The 18,531-nt window shown below is 49.5% G+C and overlaps 1 protein-coding gene across 2 annotated transcripts in view; it reads right to left on the bottom strand.

Moving 5' to 3' along the window:
• Positions 1-18,531, bottom strand: part of YIPF2 (Yip1 domain family member 2) — a 76,072-nt gene that overhangs the window by 9,943 nt on the left and 47,598 nt on the right. For both annotated transcript variants that reach the window (XM_085600656.1, XM_085600657.1), the window contains exons 2-7: positions 14,120-14,177; positions 13,586-13,725; positions 12,727-12,807; positions 10,623-10,710; positions 9,216-9,332; positions 7,235-7,401 (exon numbers count right to left, since the gene is read on the bottom strand). In XM_085600656.1, the coding sequence (XP_085456782.1) occupies positions 7,235-7,401; positions 9,216-9,332; positions 10,623-10,710; positions 12,727-12,807; positions 13,586-13,725; positions 14,120-14,150 (624 nt within the window). In that variant the 5' untranslated portion in view covers positions 14,151-14,177. The remainder of the gene's footprint in view (positions 1-7,234; positions 7,402-9,215; positions 9,333-10,622; positions 10,711-12,726; positions 12,808-13,585; positions 13,726-14,119; positions 14,178-18,531) is intronic.

Here is an 18,531-nt window from a genome sequence, read left to right as displayed (position 1 = left end):
CTGGCTTATACGCTCTCAATGGCTTTGAACAAAGCTTTAATAAAGGAAGCCAGAGCCTCTGTGCTTTAACTAGGCTTCTTTCAACTCTCCAATTCGCTTTCCCATATTTTTCCTAGAGGGTCCAACATCTCCCCATACCCTAAGATCTCTACACTTGATAATGTCAATGGTGGTACAAAATGTGATGTCACCACCGTTTCAATTTGTGAAGTCATTAGCAGGAGATGTGACAGGGGAGCGGTTACAGTAGCAGATTTCATCGTAAACTGCGCATTTCTGTTTGGGAATTTTACCAATTGTGTGCAGTGTGTATATAATGTCGGAGTCAAATTGTACGTTTCTCGAAAATACAATGTCCCCTGATGCAGATAAATAAAAATAACTTCCTTTTTATAAGGTGAATTTCTACTTATTCCCTCTCCTACTTTATTGTGCTTTACGGGATTCCTGGTAGAATGACACACTTTTTTAAATTTTTATAAACACAAGCCTGTCTGACTCTCCAGTACCTATCTGCAGAAAAAAATACGAAAAAACTGGGAACAGTCATGGATACTAATCTATTTCTGGCTGACATTGCTGGTTAAACACCCTCTCTCCATATGCTCATGACAAATATGCACGATTTCTCCTTTTCTCAGATTTCCCACGCACAGTGACCACCACTGCACCTATGTTTATGAGACTGGACTTGCAAACACTCTATACCTTGGAGTTGTGGTATACTCACTGCACAGACTACAAAGGCTGCACTGGCGTTCATGGAAACCTCTCTACGGCTCTACAGGATCTACACAGAATTCCAAATCACAGGCCAATCTCCTTCTAAGCTCCTTGCAAAACACACAAACCCATCAGTGTGAACTGTCCTTGCTTTCGCTACAATAAATTGTGTATGCATGAGTAGAGCAGGAGTGTTCGATCTAAATCAAAGACTGACATCCCCAGCCTTCAGAACCTACAACTAGGTGGGAAGAACAAGTTACTTACCTTCGGTAACGATGTATCTGTAAGAAACATTAGTTAGTTAGATTCCTCACCTTAGAATATCCCCAGGCGTCAGACTGGATCCGGAAGATTTTTCGTCAGCAATACCCCTTGCGCGTTGCTAGGCGTCGTCTGCGGCTCCGCGTCAGTCGTCGGCGTCCTGCGCCGGAATGACGTCGTCGGAGTACTTAGACGCTGCCCTCGCGCGCTGACGTCAGTTCTTGTACATAGCCTTCCGCGCCAGGAACGCAGAGCCATGCAAGAGACCGACACTGGTGCCAAAAAATTCTAGGGCCCTGAAAGGGATAGCCTTAACCCTAGATGTCAGTTCGCAGAACGGGGAGGATGGGTGGGTCGGTGAGGAATCTAACTAACTAATGTTTCTTACAGATACATCGTTACCGAAGGTAAGTAACTTGTTCATCTGAAAGAAACACGTTAGTTAGATTCCTCACCTTAGAATAGATACCCAAGCAATACCATCCCCGGTGGTGGGTCTGCGAACCAAGATCACACCAGAAAGTCCTGGAGGACAGAACGGCCAAAGAAGCCATCCCTCCGGACTTGGCTGTCAAGGCAATAATGCCTGGCAAACGTGTGTAGCGAAGCCCACGTTGCCGCCTGACAGATGTCCTGCAAAGGGACACCCCGTCCCAAAGCAGTAGAAGCCGCAGTGGCCCGAGTAGAATGGGCGCGCAGCCCAGCAGGAGGGTCCTTTTTTGCCAAGGAATAACAAAGTTTGATGCACAAAACGACCCACCGAGAGATGGTCCGTTTGTGCACAGCTTTCCCCTTCTTAGCACCCACGTATCCAACGAAAAGTTGGTCGTCCACCCGGAACTGCTTTGTGCGGTCCAAATAAAAGGAGAGCGCACGTTTTGGGTCCAGACGGTGGAGCCTCTCTTCCTCTTTGGAAGGATGCGGAGGTGGAAAGAAGGTGGGCAAGGTGACAGACTGCCCAAGATGAAATGGAGTCACCACTTTCGGAAGAAAGGAGGGACGAGGCTGAAGGACAACCTTGTCCGGATGAACAGACAGAAAAGGAGGCTTTGAAGATAAAGCCTGGAGCTCACTCACCCGTCTAGCCGAGGTGATGGCTACCAGAAAAGCAGTCTTAAGAGTCAGAAGACGAAGGGGACAATTGTGAAGAGGCTCGAACGGAGCGCACATCAGGAATGTCAAGACAAGATTCAAGTCCCACTGAGGCATTACAAACGGAACAGGAGGGAACGTGTGAGTAATGCCCTTTAGAAAGCGTGTAACTACAGGGGACTTGAAAAGAGAAGGCTGATCAGGAAGCCGCAAGAAGGCAGAGATGGCAGCAAGATAACCTTTCAAGGTGCCCAGGGCAGAGCCCTGCCGGGCCGAAGAAAGAGGAGAACCTCAGAAAGAGGGGCGGAGAGGGGATCCACAGCCTTTGCTGTGCACCATGCCACAAATTTGTTCCACCGGCAGGCGTATACCGTCTTTGTGGAGGGACGCCTGGCTGCCAGAATGATATCACAGACTTCAGGAGGCAAGTCAAATGGCATCAACTGCCGCCGCTCAATCTCCACGCATGGAGGTGGAGGCTGGACAGGTTCGGGTGGAGGACCGTCCCCTGCTGCTGCGACAGAAGATCCTCCCGAAGGGGCAGACGTAGCGGAGGATCGGTCAACATACTGAGTAGCTTGGGATATCAGTACCTTCGTGCCCAATCCGGAGCCACCAAGATGACTTGGGCCCGGTCGCGCTTGATCTTCCTCAGCACTCTGGGCAGAAGTGGTATAGGCGGAAAGGCGTACAACAGACCGCAACTCCACTCGCGACGAAAAGCGTCGCCGAGCGAGTGCCGCCTTGGAAATTCCAACGCGCAGAACTGCTGACATTGCGCGTTCTCGTCGGTGGCGAATAGATCTAACCAAGGCTCTCCCCACTGCTGAAAGAGACCTTGCGCCACCTCGGAGTTCAGACGCCATTCGTGATCCATCATGCACCGGCGGCTGAGTTTGTCTGCTCTGGCGTTCAGAGAGCCCACCAGATGTTGAACCACCAGGGTGACGCCCTGGTGTTCCAGCCATGTCCAGAGGCGCAGAGCCTCCTGACAAAGGGTCCACGACCCCACCCCGCCCTGTTTGTTGCAATACCACATGGCGGTGGTGTTGTCCGTGAACACCTGCACGACACTTCCCCGGACAGAGGGAAGGAAGGCTTTCAGTGCAAGTCGGATCGCTCGCAGCTCCAACAAGTTGATGTGGAGGCGAGACTCCGCCGGAGACCAGAGGCCTCTGATCTCCGCCTCTCCCATATGGCCACCCCATCCCAGGAGGGACGCATCCGTCACTACGACATGCTCCGGTAGGGAGAGGCTCTTGCCCGTGACTCAATCGCGGTCCGTGAGCCACCACTGCAACTGCTGTGCAGTGCCCCCCGAGATCAAGACATGGTCGGACAGGTTGCCGTGATGCTGGGCCCACTGAAACTTCAGGTCCCACTGCAGAGCCCGCATGCGCCGCCTGGCGTGATGCACTAGTAGGATGCAGGAGGCCATCAGCCCCAGAAGCCCCAACACTAGCCTGACCGAAACCCAGGATAGAGGCCGAAAAATGGGAATCAGGGCCTGTATATCCCGGACCCGCTGCTCCGGTGGATGGACTCGGAACTGCGCCGAATCGAGAACCGCTCCGATGAAGAGGAGCTTCTGAGAGGGGCTCAGGTGTGACTTCGGCACGTTGATGGAAAACCCCAGCAAATGCAGGAGATCCGCCGTAGTCTGGAGGTGGGAGACAACTGCCTGGGGCGAGCCCGCCTTCAACAACCAGTCGTCGAGATAGGGGGAAGACTGGAACCCCTGATCTGCGCAGATGAGCTGCGACCACCGCCATCACTTTCGTGAACACCCGAGGGGCACTGGTAAGGCCGAAGGGGAGCACGGTGAACTGAAAGTGCTCCTGACCCACCGTGAACCGCATGTAACGCCGGTGGGCCGGCAGGACGGGGATGTGGAAATAAGCTTCCTGCAAGTCCAATGCTACCATCCAGTCTCCAGGGTCTAGGGCAGCTAGAACCTGAGCCAAAGTCAACATTTTGAACCGTTCCTTCCGGAGGAAGGCATTGACGTTCCGGAGGTCCAAGATAGGGCGTAGGCCCCCTTTGCCCTTCTTGGGAACCAGAAAGTAGTGGGAATAACAACCACGACCTACTTCTGGGCTCGGAACGCGCTCGATGGCCCCCTTGGCCAAGAGGGCCGAAACTTCCTTGTGGAGAAGATTCAAATGATCCCCCGAGATACGGTGGTGCTGCGGTGGCATGGCTGGAGGGGTCGTCTCGAAGGGGAGGGAGTAGCCCCTTCGGACGATTTGCAGCACCCACCTGTCCGACGTGATGGAACGCCAGTGGAGCAGGTGATGGCGAACTCTGCCGCCCACTGGCGTGGAATGGGCCTGAAAGCTCAGACTAGGAAGGCTTTGAGGTGGATGCTGCCGGGGTGGATGTGGACTGACCGCGTCGTTCTCCGGTACCGCCTCGGCGGAAACCACGTCCGCGACCGCGTGCAGGCTGGTTCTGCGGCTGGTGGCTAGGCGGACGTGAGGAGGTGCCCCTTCCTTGGCCACGAAAGGAGCGAAAAGCGGAAGTTTGTGGCCGCGGGGCCGAGAGGCCCAAGGACGTGGCCGTAGCCCGGGAGTCCTTGAAGCGAGCCAGCGCACTGTCCGCTTTCTCACCAAAAAGGCGAGCGCCATCAAAAGGTATGTCCATGAGGGTGCTCTGGACATCCCCTGAAAAAGACGTGGACCGCAGCCAGGCGTGACGTCGAAGCGCCACCGTGGTAGAAATCGCCCTACCCAGCGAGTCCGTAGTGTCGAGTCCACATTGGATTGCATGGCGCGCTGCATCTCTCCCATCGGCCAGGGCCGAGGAAAGCCGCGCCCGGGCCTCCTCCGGGCACAGTGGCAGCACGTCCTCCACCGCATCCCACAGAGAGTGGGAATAACGGTCCAAGAGACAGGCGGTGTTCAAAGACCGCAGGCCCAAACTGAGCGAAGAGAACAGCTTCTTACCAAACTGTTCCAGTCTCTTGGAATCCCGGTCCGGAGGAGCGGACGGGAAGGAGGATTGGGAGGTAGAGGCCTGGATAACCAGACTCTCGGGGGTGGGGTGTTGGGACAGAAAACTGGGGTCGCCCGGAGCAGGGCGGTGGCGCCTGGCAACGTTCCTATCAACAGGAGGGACTGTGGAGGGCTTGGACCAGGTGCCCTGCAGAACGTCAGTGAGGGCCTCATTGAATGGCAGCAGAGGCTCAGTGGAGCATGCGGCAGACTGAAGCACCTCAGTGAGGATGTTAGTCTTCACAGCCACGGCAGGCAGCTCAAGCCCAAGGGCTTCGGCCGCCTTGCGCAGCACCACAGAAAAAGCTGCACCCTCCTCCGAAGCCACAGTCGGAGGAGAGATGAATCCAGTGTCCGGAGAGGTATCCAACCCACTGGCCTCCCCCAGTTCATCTGCCCAGTCCTGTGCAAGTTGGCTCTGAAGGGCCATAGGGTCATCGATTCCTGGTAAACTGGAGGAATGATCGGAGCCGGTCGATAGACAATATGTGTCTCTAGCGGCGTCTGATGCGGCGTCGGGCGGCGCCGCATCGGCGTCTGGACCGGACAGGGGCTGAACCGGGGATCGGCGTCGACCGGAGCCGGCGTCGGGGGTGGTATCGGTGTCGGCGCCGGCGGAGGAGGCGTAACGAGGTCGACCGACGTCGACGGGGGCCCAGGCTCGGGCCCCTCGGGGACCTGCGGCGTCGGGGCCGGAGCCTCCAACGGCGCAGGGGCCGGAGCCGCCGGCATGCGAGGTCGCCCAGTTGAGTCCGCGGGGCCCGAAGGCGCGCCAGCGGGCGTCGACGGCGGGGCCAGGCTCCTCATGGCCGAGAGGAAGGCACTGACCTCCGCCGTCGCGTCAGTCCCAGGGACCGTCGGGTATGGGGACTTGCGCGGCGCCTGCGGCTCCTGCGGATCCGGAACCACCCGGACCCTCGTCCGAGTCGCGCGACCGGCAAGGGGAGTCCGAAGAGCGGTGTCGCTTCTTGGACTTCTTGGAGTGCCTCGACTTACCCGAAGACTTCGAGCCAGACGAGTGACGATGTCGAGTGCGGCTCTGCGACCGATCCTTGGACCTCCTCCTGGACCGGGATCGAGAGCGACGCGGAGCCGAGTGGCGAAGCTCGAGAAGCTTGCGGGACCGCTCCCGCCTAGCTTTCGAGGTCAGGGCCATACAATCTGAGCACGACGCCGCGTCGTGGTCGAGGCCCAAGCAGTACAGGCACTGGCGGTGATGATCGGTCACCGACATCAGTCGGTGACAGTCGTCGCAGGCCTTGAAACCAGGCATCCTACTGGCACCAGAGTCGAGAATTGACCAAAAAGAGTCAAAAAAATTAGTCAAAAATTGACTAAAGGGTAGCTCTCCCGGATCTGCGCTTACTGGCGCGGAAAAAAGAAGAACTGACGTCAGCGCGCGAGGGCGGCGTCTAAGTACTCCGACGTCATTCCGGCGCACGACCCCGACGACTGACGCGGAGCCGCAGACGACGCCTAGCGACGCGCAAGGGTTATTGCTGATGAAAAATCTTCCGGATCCAGTCTGACGCCTGGGGATATTCTAAGGTGAGGAATCTAACTAACGTGTTTCTTTCAGATATCATTCTCAGTGCAATCTGCTAAATCATTGAATTCAGTTCCATCACATCCTTGTCAGAACCTTTGATCTGACACTAAAACATGTTTTTTCATGCCCTCTTTGACACTGGCTTCTGGTCTCCAAGTCTGATCAAGGTTTGTCCAGTCTCCTACTCTTTCCCATAATTCCCCAATATGGCATGTTAAGAATTGCCTGAAACATTCACTACTGAGAAAGCAATAAATAGCTTCAAATTATTACAGACCTCGGCTCTTGGGTACAGATATTCAGGACTTCCAGTCTGAGGGAAAATCAGCACTTCTGGCGTTAAAAATTGTACGTATGTCCTTCCCAGTTGAGCACAGGCTAATTAATAATCAAGGGAGAGAACACATGCACCCTAAGAGGGCAGATTGGAGACATAGCCCATGCCAGTGATTACCCCAAATGAAGACACTTTAAATCTTCTGATTGCTCGTCGGCCATCATAGTGATAGTAGTGCCCTGTACATGAGTAAAAATCAAAAGACACAGACCGCAAGTGAGCTCACCGCCTTCTTACCTACATATAAGGACAAGGCAGTGACCTCTGGTAACCTACCGCAGTTGGGATGTACACAAAGAGCGAATAGCCATACACGCATACGGTCTCCAAGAAACTGTAGGTGTCCACTCCTGCGCTATACCCCTGCCTCCATTTCAGAAAGCCCCATAATCCCAGGGGCACCAGCCAAGCATAGCTGTAGATGACGATTCCAGCAATGGATACTAGGAGAGGGGGACAAAGAAGAAATGAACACATTTTATTTGGTAGCGGTCAATGAAGAATCATCCACCATGCAGATTTTTTATTAGGCATGGCGATGCCACATTGCTGTGAATGAAGGACATTTTAGGTAGCCTTATGAACACATTCGGACAAGTGTCCTAAAAGACAGTTGAAATGGATTGGTTAGTCTTACAAACACATTAGGAGTGGAAGGGTCATCCTGGAAGCGCCTTTAAATAATAGGGGCATTTTACAAAGGATGAACAGCATATACCAGTTTCAGAAACATCCTCAGATAGTTGTCCATCTATTGAATGTGGGGCCAGTATCAAACACCCTTGCACAGGAGTGCCACCTTACCATGGAAGAAGGATAATTGGCAAGTTGTAGAAAGAGCTTAGAGCTGTATCATCCTACCAGGGATGATGGATGTTTGATCTGTCTCACATAACAGGATAGGAGTTTCAGCCCCCTTGCACTCATTCCACCTCTAAACCCCACATTTCAGAGGAAGCAACACATTACCCTGTAGCTGGGCTACAGGGGAAGATGTGACATTGGGAAACTGCAGCAACAGGAAAGAAAGCCATGAAGAATAAGTCAATTGTGGGGGATGGCAGTCCATGCAGTAAGTGGCTTTAGGAAATAATACAAAGCAAGGAGCAACAACCTGCTGACAAGCTTTATCTATTGCAGGTCCCTCTGGTAGGGACCCCTCTCACCTCCACACAGTGCACCTGACATCAACTAGTAATCAGGGAAGGCCTATAAAAGGGCACAGCCACAGAAGGACTATGTCTAAGCAACTTCTTCAGCACAAGATACGACTTGCTAAGACTGCACATGTTGACTAGACCTGCTCCTGCTTTACTGTTTTGACGGCTTAAGTATTTAGACTTTGAACTGAAGTTCCTGTCTTACTCGCCTTCCTAGTTCACTTGGAAAGAGTATGGCAGTGGCCCGGAGGATGATCAAGACTCACATTGCACCATGAGGACATCTTACTAATTATTACCCTGGTCTCATGTGAACTCCCTTGGTTTCACTGATGTTCTGGTCCTCTTCCTATACAATCTGATTTGTAGGCGAGCAGTGGTCCTTTCAGGGGGAAGGGAAATGCCTCTTTGGATGCACTCATGAGAGCACATCTCAGAGCTGGATATCCAGGGACAGAGGATGTCTGGTAGAAACACCTTAGGGTAGGATTGTAATCTTACCAGCAGTAAAAAATGTTTGGCCAGTGTCAGATTCCTTTACCAAGATGGTTGGCCAGTCGCAGAAACATTTAGGAAGAGGGGTATTATCTTACCAGAGATGTAGAATGTTTGGCACAAACTGAAAACTAATGCGGACTCGCCAAAATCAAGAAACATAACCAGTGTTGGAAGTACCTTTATACGAAGAGTATCATATTACCGGAACTAAAGGACACACTTCTTAATTTTGAAATGCACTGCAATAGGAGTGGCATCTTACTGAACAGAAGACACATAGCCTCTCTTACACCCTATTTCAGGATAGGAGTGTCACCCCATCTGACAGTTTGCTTCATCGCCAGTGTTAGGAATGGTTTTGGAAGGTAGTTTCTTGACACGTGATGATGCACTAAACTGAACTAGCTGAGACATAGATTGGATATGGTAGGGGATAGACAAAGTGAGGGAATCCACCCAGCACTCAACCGGATTCATTTTCATAATGTTCTTTTCTTACATGTATAAGTGTGGAAGTTGAAGCACTAGACACCCTACATCCTTTGCTGTATTAAGCAATGTCTCATTGAGACAAAAGGTGCAGAAAGATAGGTTCTTACCTTTGTGGAACTGAGGGCTGTAGTGATAAGAGTCGTCACCATGATTCTCCAGGAAGTTGGCAAGGTTGCCAGAAATAGCCACGGTGAAGACCAAGGTGGCACATATCCAGAAAGGCCCTTTAATGGAGAAATGAGAGTGTTAGTTTGTCAGAGCAATTGAAGTGAACACTAGTATGTTATGTTGATTTGTATAGCGCACTAATCTCCCGAAAGGGTATACAGGCACTTGGACAGTAGTGTGGTCCCCAAGGTGCTTATACGAAGAACTAGGTCTTCAGCTTCTTGCAGAACTCAAAAAGAGAGCAGGAGGCTCTGATGTGTAGCGGGACGTTGTTCCATGTCTTGGGTGCAATGCAGGAGAATGAGCAATCTCCAGTTTTGCTATTGCAGATGCGGGAATGTGTGCAAGTCAGTGAGGCAGAGAGTAGGTGTCTGGTGGGTTGGTAGGCAACTTCCTCAAACTAGCAGCAGCGCTAAAGATCTGCTTGGGCTAGGCCATCTTTGATACGTTAGAAAGATTGTTCTAGCTGATCCTGTGCAATTTCATTCTGCTACTGAAAGCTAAATTGCTGTAGAAACGACTTTTGGACATGCCTGCAGGATTTTCTTGACCAGTTCTCTACGAATACCAGGCCAAGTCTCTTCAGTTCATAGCCACACAGGACTTCAGAATGTGACTTTGGAAGTGAAACTCTAGGTCCTGGTCCTATTTTCTCCCTAATCTTAACACGGCAACTCTACTTAGTCTTCATTTTTCCCTAGGTGTCAACTACTTGTGCTCCGCTCTAATTGCAGTGGGCCACTGCTGGTTTTCAGCCCCAGGCAATCTTGCAAGCAGGGGGATTCATGCATTCAGGACCCCTGCCGTGAAGAAATATTTTGACTTTACCGAATAATCTCCCAAAGGATTACCCATATTCTTTAATTATTAAAATCTTAAAACTGGACCACTCTACTTTCTCATACCACTGAAAACTCAAAGCACTCTTGACCACAGCTAGATCCTGCAACGTTCCCACCTGCTATGGACCAAGCACTGGTTATTATTAGTTTGAAGTTTAGAGTGCCCATCCTTAAAACTCCAGGCATACTGTGTCCATTTAGAGTACTGAGCATCTCTTATGGTTAGGGGTATTGTTGAGAGAGGATGGGCTTCCTTAATGCTGTGACTCATACCTTATATCAAGTCCATGTTAGTGTGGGTGGCAGAGTTACTGATCTGTTTTCCCAAAGAAACTGGTTGAATTCAGTAGGGAAGAGTTCTGAAACATCTGGTAACTGGTATGAGGCAGATGTTCCCTGATCCCAACCCTACCCCAGTCTATCACTTCTGATCCAGGCAGTCAGTGTCTGAGCAACGTCTGCCTTGCTTGACCAGATTGGCATGTCTCTTGCTGCCAAACTCACCATAGAGATCCGGATTATGCCGCAAATGATGTCGCACAAAGTTCTTTCTTGGCCAAGGGATCACCGATGCCTTAATCCTATCCAGCACCTGTGGGGAAGTTGATAGACTGATTGATACAATGGAGGAATTATCGATTTCGGTTTATAAAAGCAACACATTACTCAAGTTTTTTATTAATTTTAGATAACTGGGGATGATGCATGTGAATCTAAGCAGGAGCAAAGTGTCGTCGGGGAAGTCTATATTTAAAAAAAAAAAATAATGTTAAACTATTTCTAAAATAGTTTTTCCAGAATAATATGGAGAACAAAGTAAACAGACTTTAAATACTGCTTATTTGCATTTCTTTTTCACAAGGTTATCTATAAGATTTCTTATAGCCATATTTTCTCAAACTTCATTTGCCTCTGATTGAGAATGTAAGGCAGCTGCAGCAGTCATCTGCTGTACATATCTGGACTTGCTTTACACTAGGCATCTTGGGATGAAATCATTACTAAATGTTTTTATTTCCCTATTCAAGCTTTAGGAGAATTTTTGTTGGGGTTTCGCAAAAATGATGGTGGCTGTGCACACGCTCTAATCAAATGTAAATTAGAAGAACACACTACCATGTTATACTTGACTTGGTTCCGCACCGCTGAGTTGCAAGTAGGCAACTGGCTCTCTGCGAGTGCTAACGTCTGTGTGGAAACCTTGATGGCACTTGGCAGGATCTGAAACCAGTTCTTCAACCTCTTGTGAACTGGCTATGTGCAGTTTCATATGGCTGAGAGGTTGTGAGCTGGCAACAGTTGAAGTTCCATTGTAAGACTAATTGGTAAAGTGTGACTGCTATCATAGTCTGCGCATTAATTAATGAATACTGAACTGCTAGGATAGGAAGAGAGGTGAGAAGTATGGTCGAGCTGGGCCTATTAATATTATTACATCAATTTACCAAGCCGTGGGAGGGCCATGGACCACTGATCGATTCACTAAGACCACAAAATGTCATTGACTAACCTAGTCCATTGGATAAGTAGACTAGACTAGGTTTCTACTGAGCTGTGAAGTCTAAAGTGTCATTTTGTGGATCATCTGAATACTTAGTAATGCTTTAGAAGCTTGTTATGCTTAAGCCTGGAAGCTGACCTTGGGTTTGAAGCAGACGACTTTGGTAGAAGAATATAGGTTTTCTCGTGCCATTTTTACTTGTTCACCACTCTGGATTTCAACTATTTAAATTTCACAGCTGCCAGATCCAAAGCATGTGGACTAATAAATACCCCAACTTGCCAGGGAGAACAATAAGCAACATACACATGGGCCATAAAAATACATCTAGAGTGGACGTTTGTTGGAACACTGGATATATGAAGTGGGCAGCTTATCTAAAGTTACTGTTTCATTTTTAACTCTTCCTGACATTTTTTAAAACCCTTCTGTGGAGGATTAATGAAATCATATTACTTTTGGGTTACAAAGATCACATGGGTGCTTTTACACTCAAAAGAGGGAACTTCTGTATTTTGATACCCCTGGATACCACATTTCCTTTCAATGGTCTTGTACTGCCCAAGAATAGTGTGCGGCAAGGAGCATGTGGAAGGGGTTGCCGTTCACACCTAAGAGGCGACTGAGCGCTGCTCTGGGTATTGGTGAATGAGTTGCTGAACAAAGGAAAGTCAATATGATGGAATGGCCATACTTTCAATAAGCTACTATAGACTGTCATCAACCAGTTGCTTTTTTTTTAGCGGGGGGAGGGGGTGAATGAACCTCATCTAATGCTGTACTCAGTCATCATAAGAAAGGACTGCAGACTTGCCTTTGATTCTCCGGGAACTCAACCAGTGCTATACGCTGGCCACAGTGTGTCATTGCTGCATCCATGTATATATACTCATTTCAGGATCTCCGCTAATTCACTACTGTGCTGGGCCCATTGATGTCTATGCTAACTGTTTATTTCCACAATGATCTCAGTCCGGGCCATACAGTGACTAGATTCCAGAAACACTGCTGCCCTTGTGTATTTCTGGTCCGTTCAAGCCAATACCAAAGAGCAGGCTACTATTAAACAAGGAAAGGTAGTTAAATCTTTGCTAAAGGCTACGTCACCTGCATAGTGTTGATGTCAAAGAATCCTTGGTAGTATTCAAAGGTCCAAAAGCTGGTCGGTTTCTTCGGTCCCCCCAGCAGCTGCAAGGAGTGAAACATGTCTCATTCAGTATAAGACCAGGATGGTGAAATTACTGCTGTGCTGAGAGTCGACATAGATGAATACTTAACAGAAAGCTCACTTCTAGGGTGACGGCACCTCATCCCAGATACCTAAATATGGTATGAGACACCTTCATACTATAAATCACAAAATAATAGGGCCTCTGATACTCTGGCCCTTGCATATCACTGTTGTAATGGTGTCTATCGGCTACATACACAGTAACTGGTGTCTGGTCATTACTCGTGTTCTGATGTCTCCACAAGCTAGGACTCCACCCTCTAGTTGGCCACTGAATGTCACTGCGGCGCTACTGCCTGCTCGGTCTACAAACTCAGAAAATAAAATACTCTGAGTGACCCCCTGAGCACCATCGTATGTATGCCACTACTAAAACCTCAGTTTCTGACAATGATTACATGCTGGGTCTTAAGATTGCACATGTGTCTATATGCCCTCTCTAGAACCTCAGGAAAATGGGATGCAGTGGTTGTCACTCAGGCTGCAGTGTCCACACTCTAATCCATCCTGAAATGCTGTATGGTGGCTGTCCACTAGGTATCACTGTTGCACTAGTTCAGGGAACTTAGCCAGTTACATACAAAAACTACACACCAGGTGTCACTGCAGCAAAACTGGCGCATAAGGACAGTTATGAAGGATATCACACACTGGCCTAAGGCAGTTAATGTTGGGGCAGAGAGCTGCTCTCCAGACTCTTCCCTAGTGCTTCTGAAAGATTTTGCCTCATCTCACCTCTGCTTGGTCCGACTCTCCCTCTGGATCTTGATCCTCCTCAGGTCCCACATCAAGTGTTGTATGGTTCTGATTGTAGCCAAGGCTCCTAGTTGTTGCCTCAGGGTTTTTGGCCAGCAAATCTGCAGCTTCTTCAAATTCTAAAAGTGAAGAAAGGCACAAATCCCACAGTGTGAAAGATTGGAGGAGGGCTAAGACCCACACTACTTCTCTGAATAATAGACACACATTAAGAAGAAGTAATCCTCTCTGGCATACTTTTGTGGCTCATAGAATCGAATTAGAAGACCACCATCCATGCCAAGATCCGTGGTACCATATTGTTACCCAGAAGGTTCTATGGAGAGACCCTGGTCTTGATGGAGACAGAAGAGGAATTCCTGAAGGCTCAGTGTCTCCTCAACTTGTGCCTTAAACACAAGCTCATTCATTATCTAAATATTTAAATTCAGTATGTAGTGTTTAAAACAATAATGGCTGAAGTTTGGGATTACTGTTCAGAAACACCATGACAATGAAACCAAATACTCTTACCTTGGAACTTGAGGTCGTCTGGCGAGGCCATGTTGCACCTTCACTGGGGTCTGGATCCCTTTAAAACACATACACACAATAAACTAGGTCACTCCTTGTGAGAAAGTGGGTTTCTGTTGCAGTAACCCCCCCTTTTTTTTTTTTGCCTAATAGCTGATGCACTTTCCCTTGTTGTGCCCTGGGCTCCTGCCAATCAGGTGCCCAGGGCCTATGTTCCTTCCTTAAAACACACAAACTCCCAATTGGCAAACCCTGGCCACATGTCAGCCCCTGGTAAATGGTACCCTAGGTACCCAGGGCCTTGTGACCAGGGAAGGCCTCTAAGGGCTGCAGCACTCATTGTGCCACCCTTAGAGGCCCTGTACCCTTACACACACACACTGCCTTTGCAGGCTGAGTGTCTGGGTGCAGGACAAAACAAAGAGTCGACATGGCACACATCTCTGTGTGCCATGCCCATTACCTATACTGCCAAGGCATATGTCAGCCACCCCTCTGGCTGGGTGCCTTATGCCTATGGTGTGGGCACAGGAGCAGGAGCCCTGTGCCCCTACAGTACCCAGGTCCATTCCTGGGCACTGTAAGTACAGTGCTGCCTTTTACAAGTACATGGTGCTGAGAGCTCGTCAAACACGAACTCCACAGCACCATAAGGGCAACACTGAAGACTGGGAAGTTTGGTATCAAACTTCTCAGCACATTAAACCCACACTGATGCCAGTGTGGGATTTAATGTACTAAGCACCCCAGAGGGCATCTTAGAGATGCCCCCTTACAGCTAACCTACAATCCACGTCTGCTCTGAGGCTGCCCAGGCTGCCACACAGCAGACACGTTGCTGGACCCCTGGGTGGGAGAGCCCCTGCTCTCCCGGGCCTGCAACAATGCACATCCTGGGTGAGGTGAGAAATCTCCTCCCCCAGGATGAGCAAAGGGAAGCTTCAAAGGCATGCCGCCAGTTGGAGTTTCCCCAGGCCACTGCAACCCCCCACTCTGGCAGGAAGCTTGGCCGGAAACCCCATACAAGGACAGGGGATGTGCCAGCCTGCCCACCCCACCCCTCAGGTGGGGGAGGCGAGGTGAAGCACATCTCCGGGCTCTCGCCATCTTGAAGATGGGAGGCCCTACCCTATCAGGATTAGGCTACTGCCCCCCTCCCACAGGAGAGAGGCAGGATAGGGGGTGTACCCACCCCAGGACAAGGACCCATTGGTCCCTGGCCTTCACCTACCTGTAACGCCCCTAAATCTAGTATTTAGGGGCCCCCTGAACCTTCCTTCCCGAGATTCCAGATAGAAACCTACAAGAAGAGCAAGAAGAAAAAAGACCTGCCCTGCAGCTGCTAAAAAGAGGAAGACACCAACTGCTTTGGCCCCAGCCCTACCGGCCTGTCGACCCTCGAACCTGCTCCTGCTCCAGCGCGGCATCTCTTGTGGCCAGCAACCTCAAAAACCCCGGAGGACCTGGCTACCTTTGACCTCTGATTCCCTGGGACTCCCATGAGTAGAGGCTCTACTCGAGAAACCTATTCCTAACTCCTGGCAGCAGCCCGGAACCGCGGACCCAACACACTCTGCACCAGCCAAGCCTGGCCAGTGCCGGAGTGGACAAAGACCCTGAGGACGACCCCACGGCGACTGAGACCCCGAGTCCGGCACCCAAGGACCCCCCTCGACATCCTGGACGAAGCCTGCAGCCTCAGAACCGAGTGCCACCCCAGCCGCGATCAACCAGAGGGTAAGATTCCCGACGTCAAAAGGCACCCCTGCACCCGGCGCCCTGCGGCCCCCTGTGCCCAATCCCGGGGTACCCACCTAACCTACAACTACCCAACTTACCCCTCGAAGTGGTGGTGGCACCGGAAACATCCTCGTCCCCGAGCCTGCAGCCTTTTTCCAAACCGGAACATTCCCATTGACTTCCATTGAGCGCCCGAAGGCTCAAAAGCACCCTGCACCCAGCCGCCCGAGTGGCCCTGGCAGTGCACTCTCTACACTAACTTACTTCCCCACTTGCCCTGAGTAAGTGACCAGGAGCCCAGCTCCCACAGACGCGTGGCTTGCCAGACAGCAGCCACCAACCAAGGCCCCCCTATCCCTCATAGGATAACATTGGGCCTAACTCACTCTGCACCCGGCCGTCCTGAAACCGCTGAGGGTGAACCAACTGTACCTACCTGACACTGGGGGACCCCTGAGTCTATGCCCGGAATTTCAACTCTGCCAGTCGAGTACTTACCCTTAAACCGCTAACTTCATTTTTCTCATAGGGTAACATTGACTGGCTTTTTCTTGAAAAATCTTCTAAGTGTGAACTTTTCAAAACTGCAAATATTCACTAAAAATCAGCCAAGTGACAAAAACGAATTTACTCACCTGCTCTTAGGTGAGCTCCCAGTGCTGGATCTTGGTGCCCAGCCCTGACTCTGAAAAGTGTTCACAACTATACTTACTTCTAACTCATTTTTCTCCCATAGGAAACCATTGTCTGCTTTTCTGTGAAATTTCTTCTAAGTGTCTACTTTTGCAAATTTGAAATATTCTTTTAAAATCGTACCATTTCTGCAAACGAAATTACTTACCTGCTTTTGATAAGGACCCCAGTCCTGGGTCTAGGCACCCAGTCCTGGATTACTAAAGTAACGATAAAGTACTCTACCTGCAATTTGAATTTCTTGCCATAGAGATCCATTGAATGTTTTCTGTGAAATATTTTCTAAGTGCTAACTTTTGAAATAGCTAAATATTATTTAAAAATCATTACAGTTATTAAGTCGACTTTCATCACTTGATTCTGAATACTGACCCCAGGCTGGTTCTAGGATCCAGACCTGGAATTCCAAAAGTAATCTAAAAAGTAATTTATCACAAATAACCTGAATTTACCATTGAGCTCAATGCATTGTATGTTTAGGAAATAGGATTGTTTATTGCAACCAACTGTGACTGTTTACACAAATTTATTGCTTGAAACAAAAGTATTTATATTCAACCTCTCATTCTGAGAAAGTATATTTTTACCCCCTTTGTGGTTCTAAAAATAAAACAAGCATATATTTTATATATACAAATCATTGGCCTAGAGTTCAGTTATTGAGTGTGTGAAACCATTTGCTGACTGAGTGTGTACAATAAATGCTTTACACTGTCCTCTGGTACTGCCTTACTGCTCGACCAAGCTACCACTTTTTGAGAGTAAGGTCATACCTAACTTTGACCTCTATCAGCCTCTGGGGGACTGTGGACTCTGTACACCCTGTACCTATTAGGGAACAGTATATACAGAGCCACTTTCTCACATTGGTGGATCAGCGGTGGGATACAAACTTGCATTTGTTGGACTACTTGGTTACCATCTGATCACACGACAGAACTCTTAAAAATTGCCTTTAGAATTCTGATTGGTTTTTCCAAAATTACTAAAAGTCTTGCTAGGGCCTTGCTTAAGTCCCATTAGAATTTTAGAAAAATAAAAGTCACTATAGTCAGGGTAGAGGGTTAGAACTGTCAGGTTAGAATGTCTCAAACAAACCCAGCTATTAGTGATAATAATAACATGGACCTGGTGGAGGAGCTCGACCTCACACCTTACTTACACTTGTCTTTCAAGGAATTGAGGTCCTTATGTAAACTCAAAAATTTACAAATGGGTCAGCATCCAACCAAACAAGGGCTCCAGGAGCTCCTGGCTGAGTATGCTAAAGACCACCCATCTGAACATGGTGATGGCCAGTCAGATGAGGAAAGGGAAACAGGGGAGGAGGACAGCAACCTCCCCATACTATTCCCTAGGGAGGAGATGGCACCCATACCCTCCAACTCAAGACATAGCATCTGGGCACCTAGAGACCACACAGGTGGCTCTGGTCCCAGAGACAACACTGGGGGTCCCCCCAGTGAAGAGGACAGCCTTATGAGGCTGGCCAAAAGAATAGATCTAGAGTCCAGGCTCCTGGCTCTAGAAAAGGAAAGGAGAGAGATGGGTTTAGCACCCATCAATGGTGGCAGCAATAATAAAAACAAGGATAGGGAGGAAACTTCTGACCTTAAAATCCCCAAAGGGATTGTCCCTAAATTTGAGGAAGGTGATGATATCACCAAATGGTTCACAGCCTTTGAGAGGGCTTGTGATATCAGGAAAGTAAAGAAACCTCTCTGGGGGGCACTCCTGTGGGAACTGTTCTCTGGTAACTGCAGGGACAGGCTTCTGACTCTCTCTGGGCCAGAAGCAGGATCCTATGACCTCATGAAGAAAGCTCTGATTGAGGGATTTGGATTCACCACTGAGGAGTATAGAATTAGATTCAGGGGGGCTCACAAAACCCAGACCCAGTCCTGGATTGATTTTGTAGATTTCTCAGTGAAGACACTGGATGGTTGGTTAGCTGGACATGGTGTGCAGGATTTTACTGG

Source organism: Triturus cristatus, chromosome 4_2 (genome assembly GCF_964204655.1).
Source record: "Triturus cristatus chromosome 4_2, aTriCri1.1, whole genome shotgun sequence".
Taxonomy (NCBI): Eukaryota; Metazoa; Chordata; class Amphibia; order Caudata; family Salamandridae; genus Triturus; species Triturus cristatus.
The sequence above is the reverse complement of the archived record's forward strand: the minus strand, read 5'-3'. Positions and strand labels throughout refer to the sequence as shown.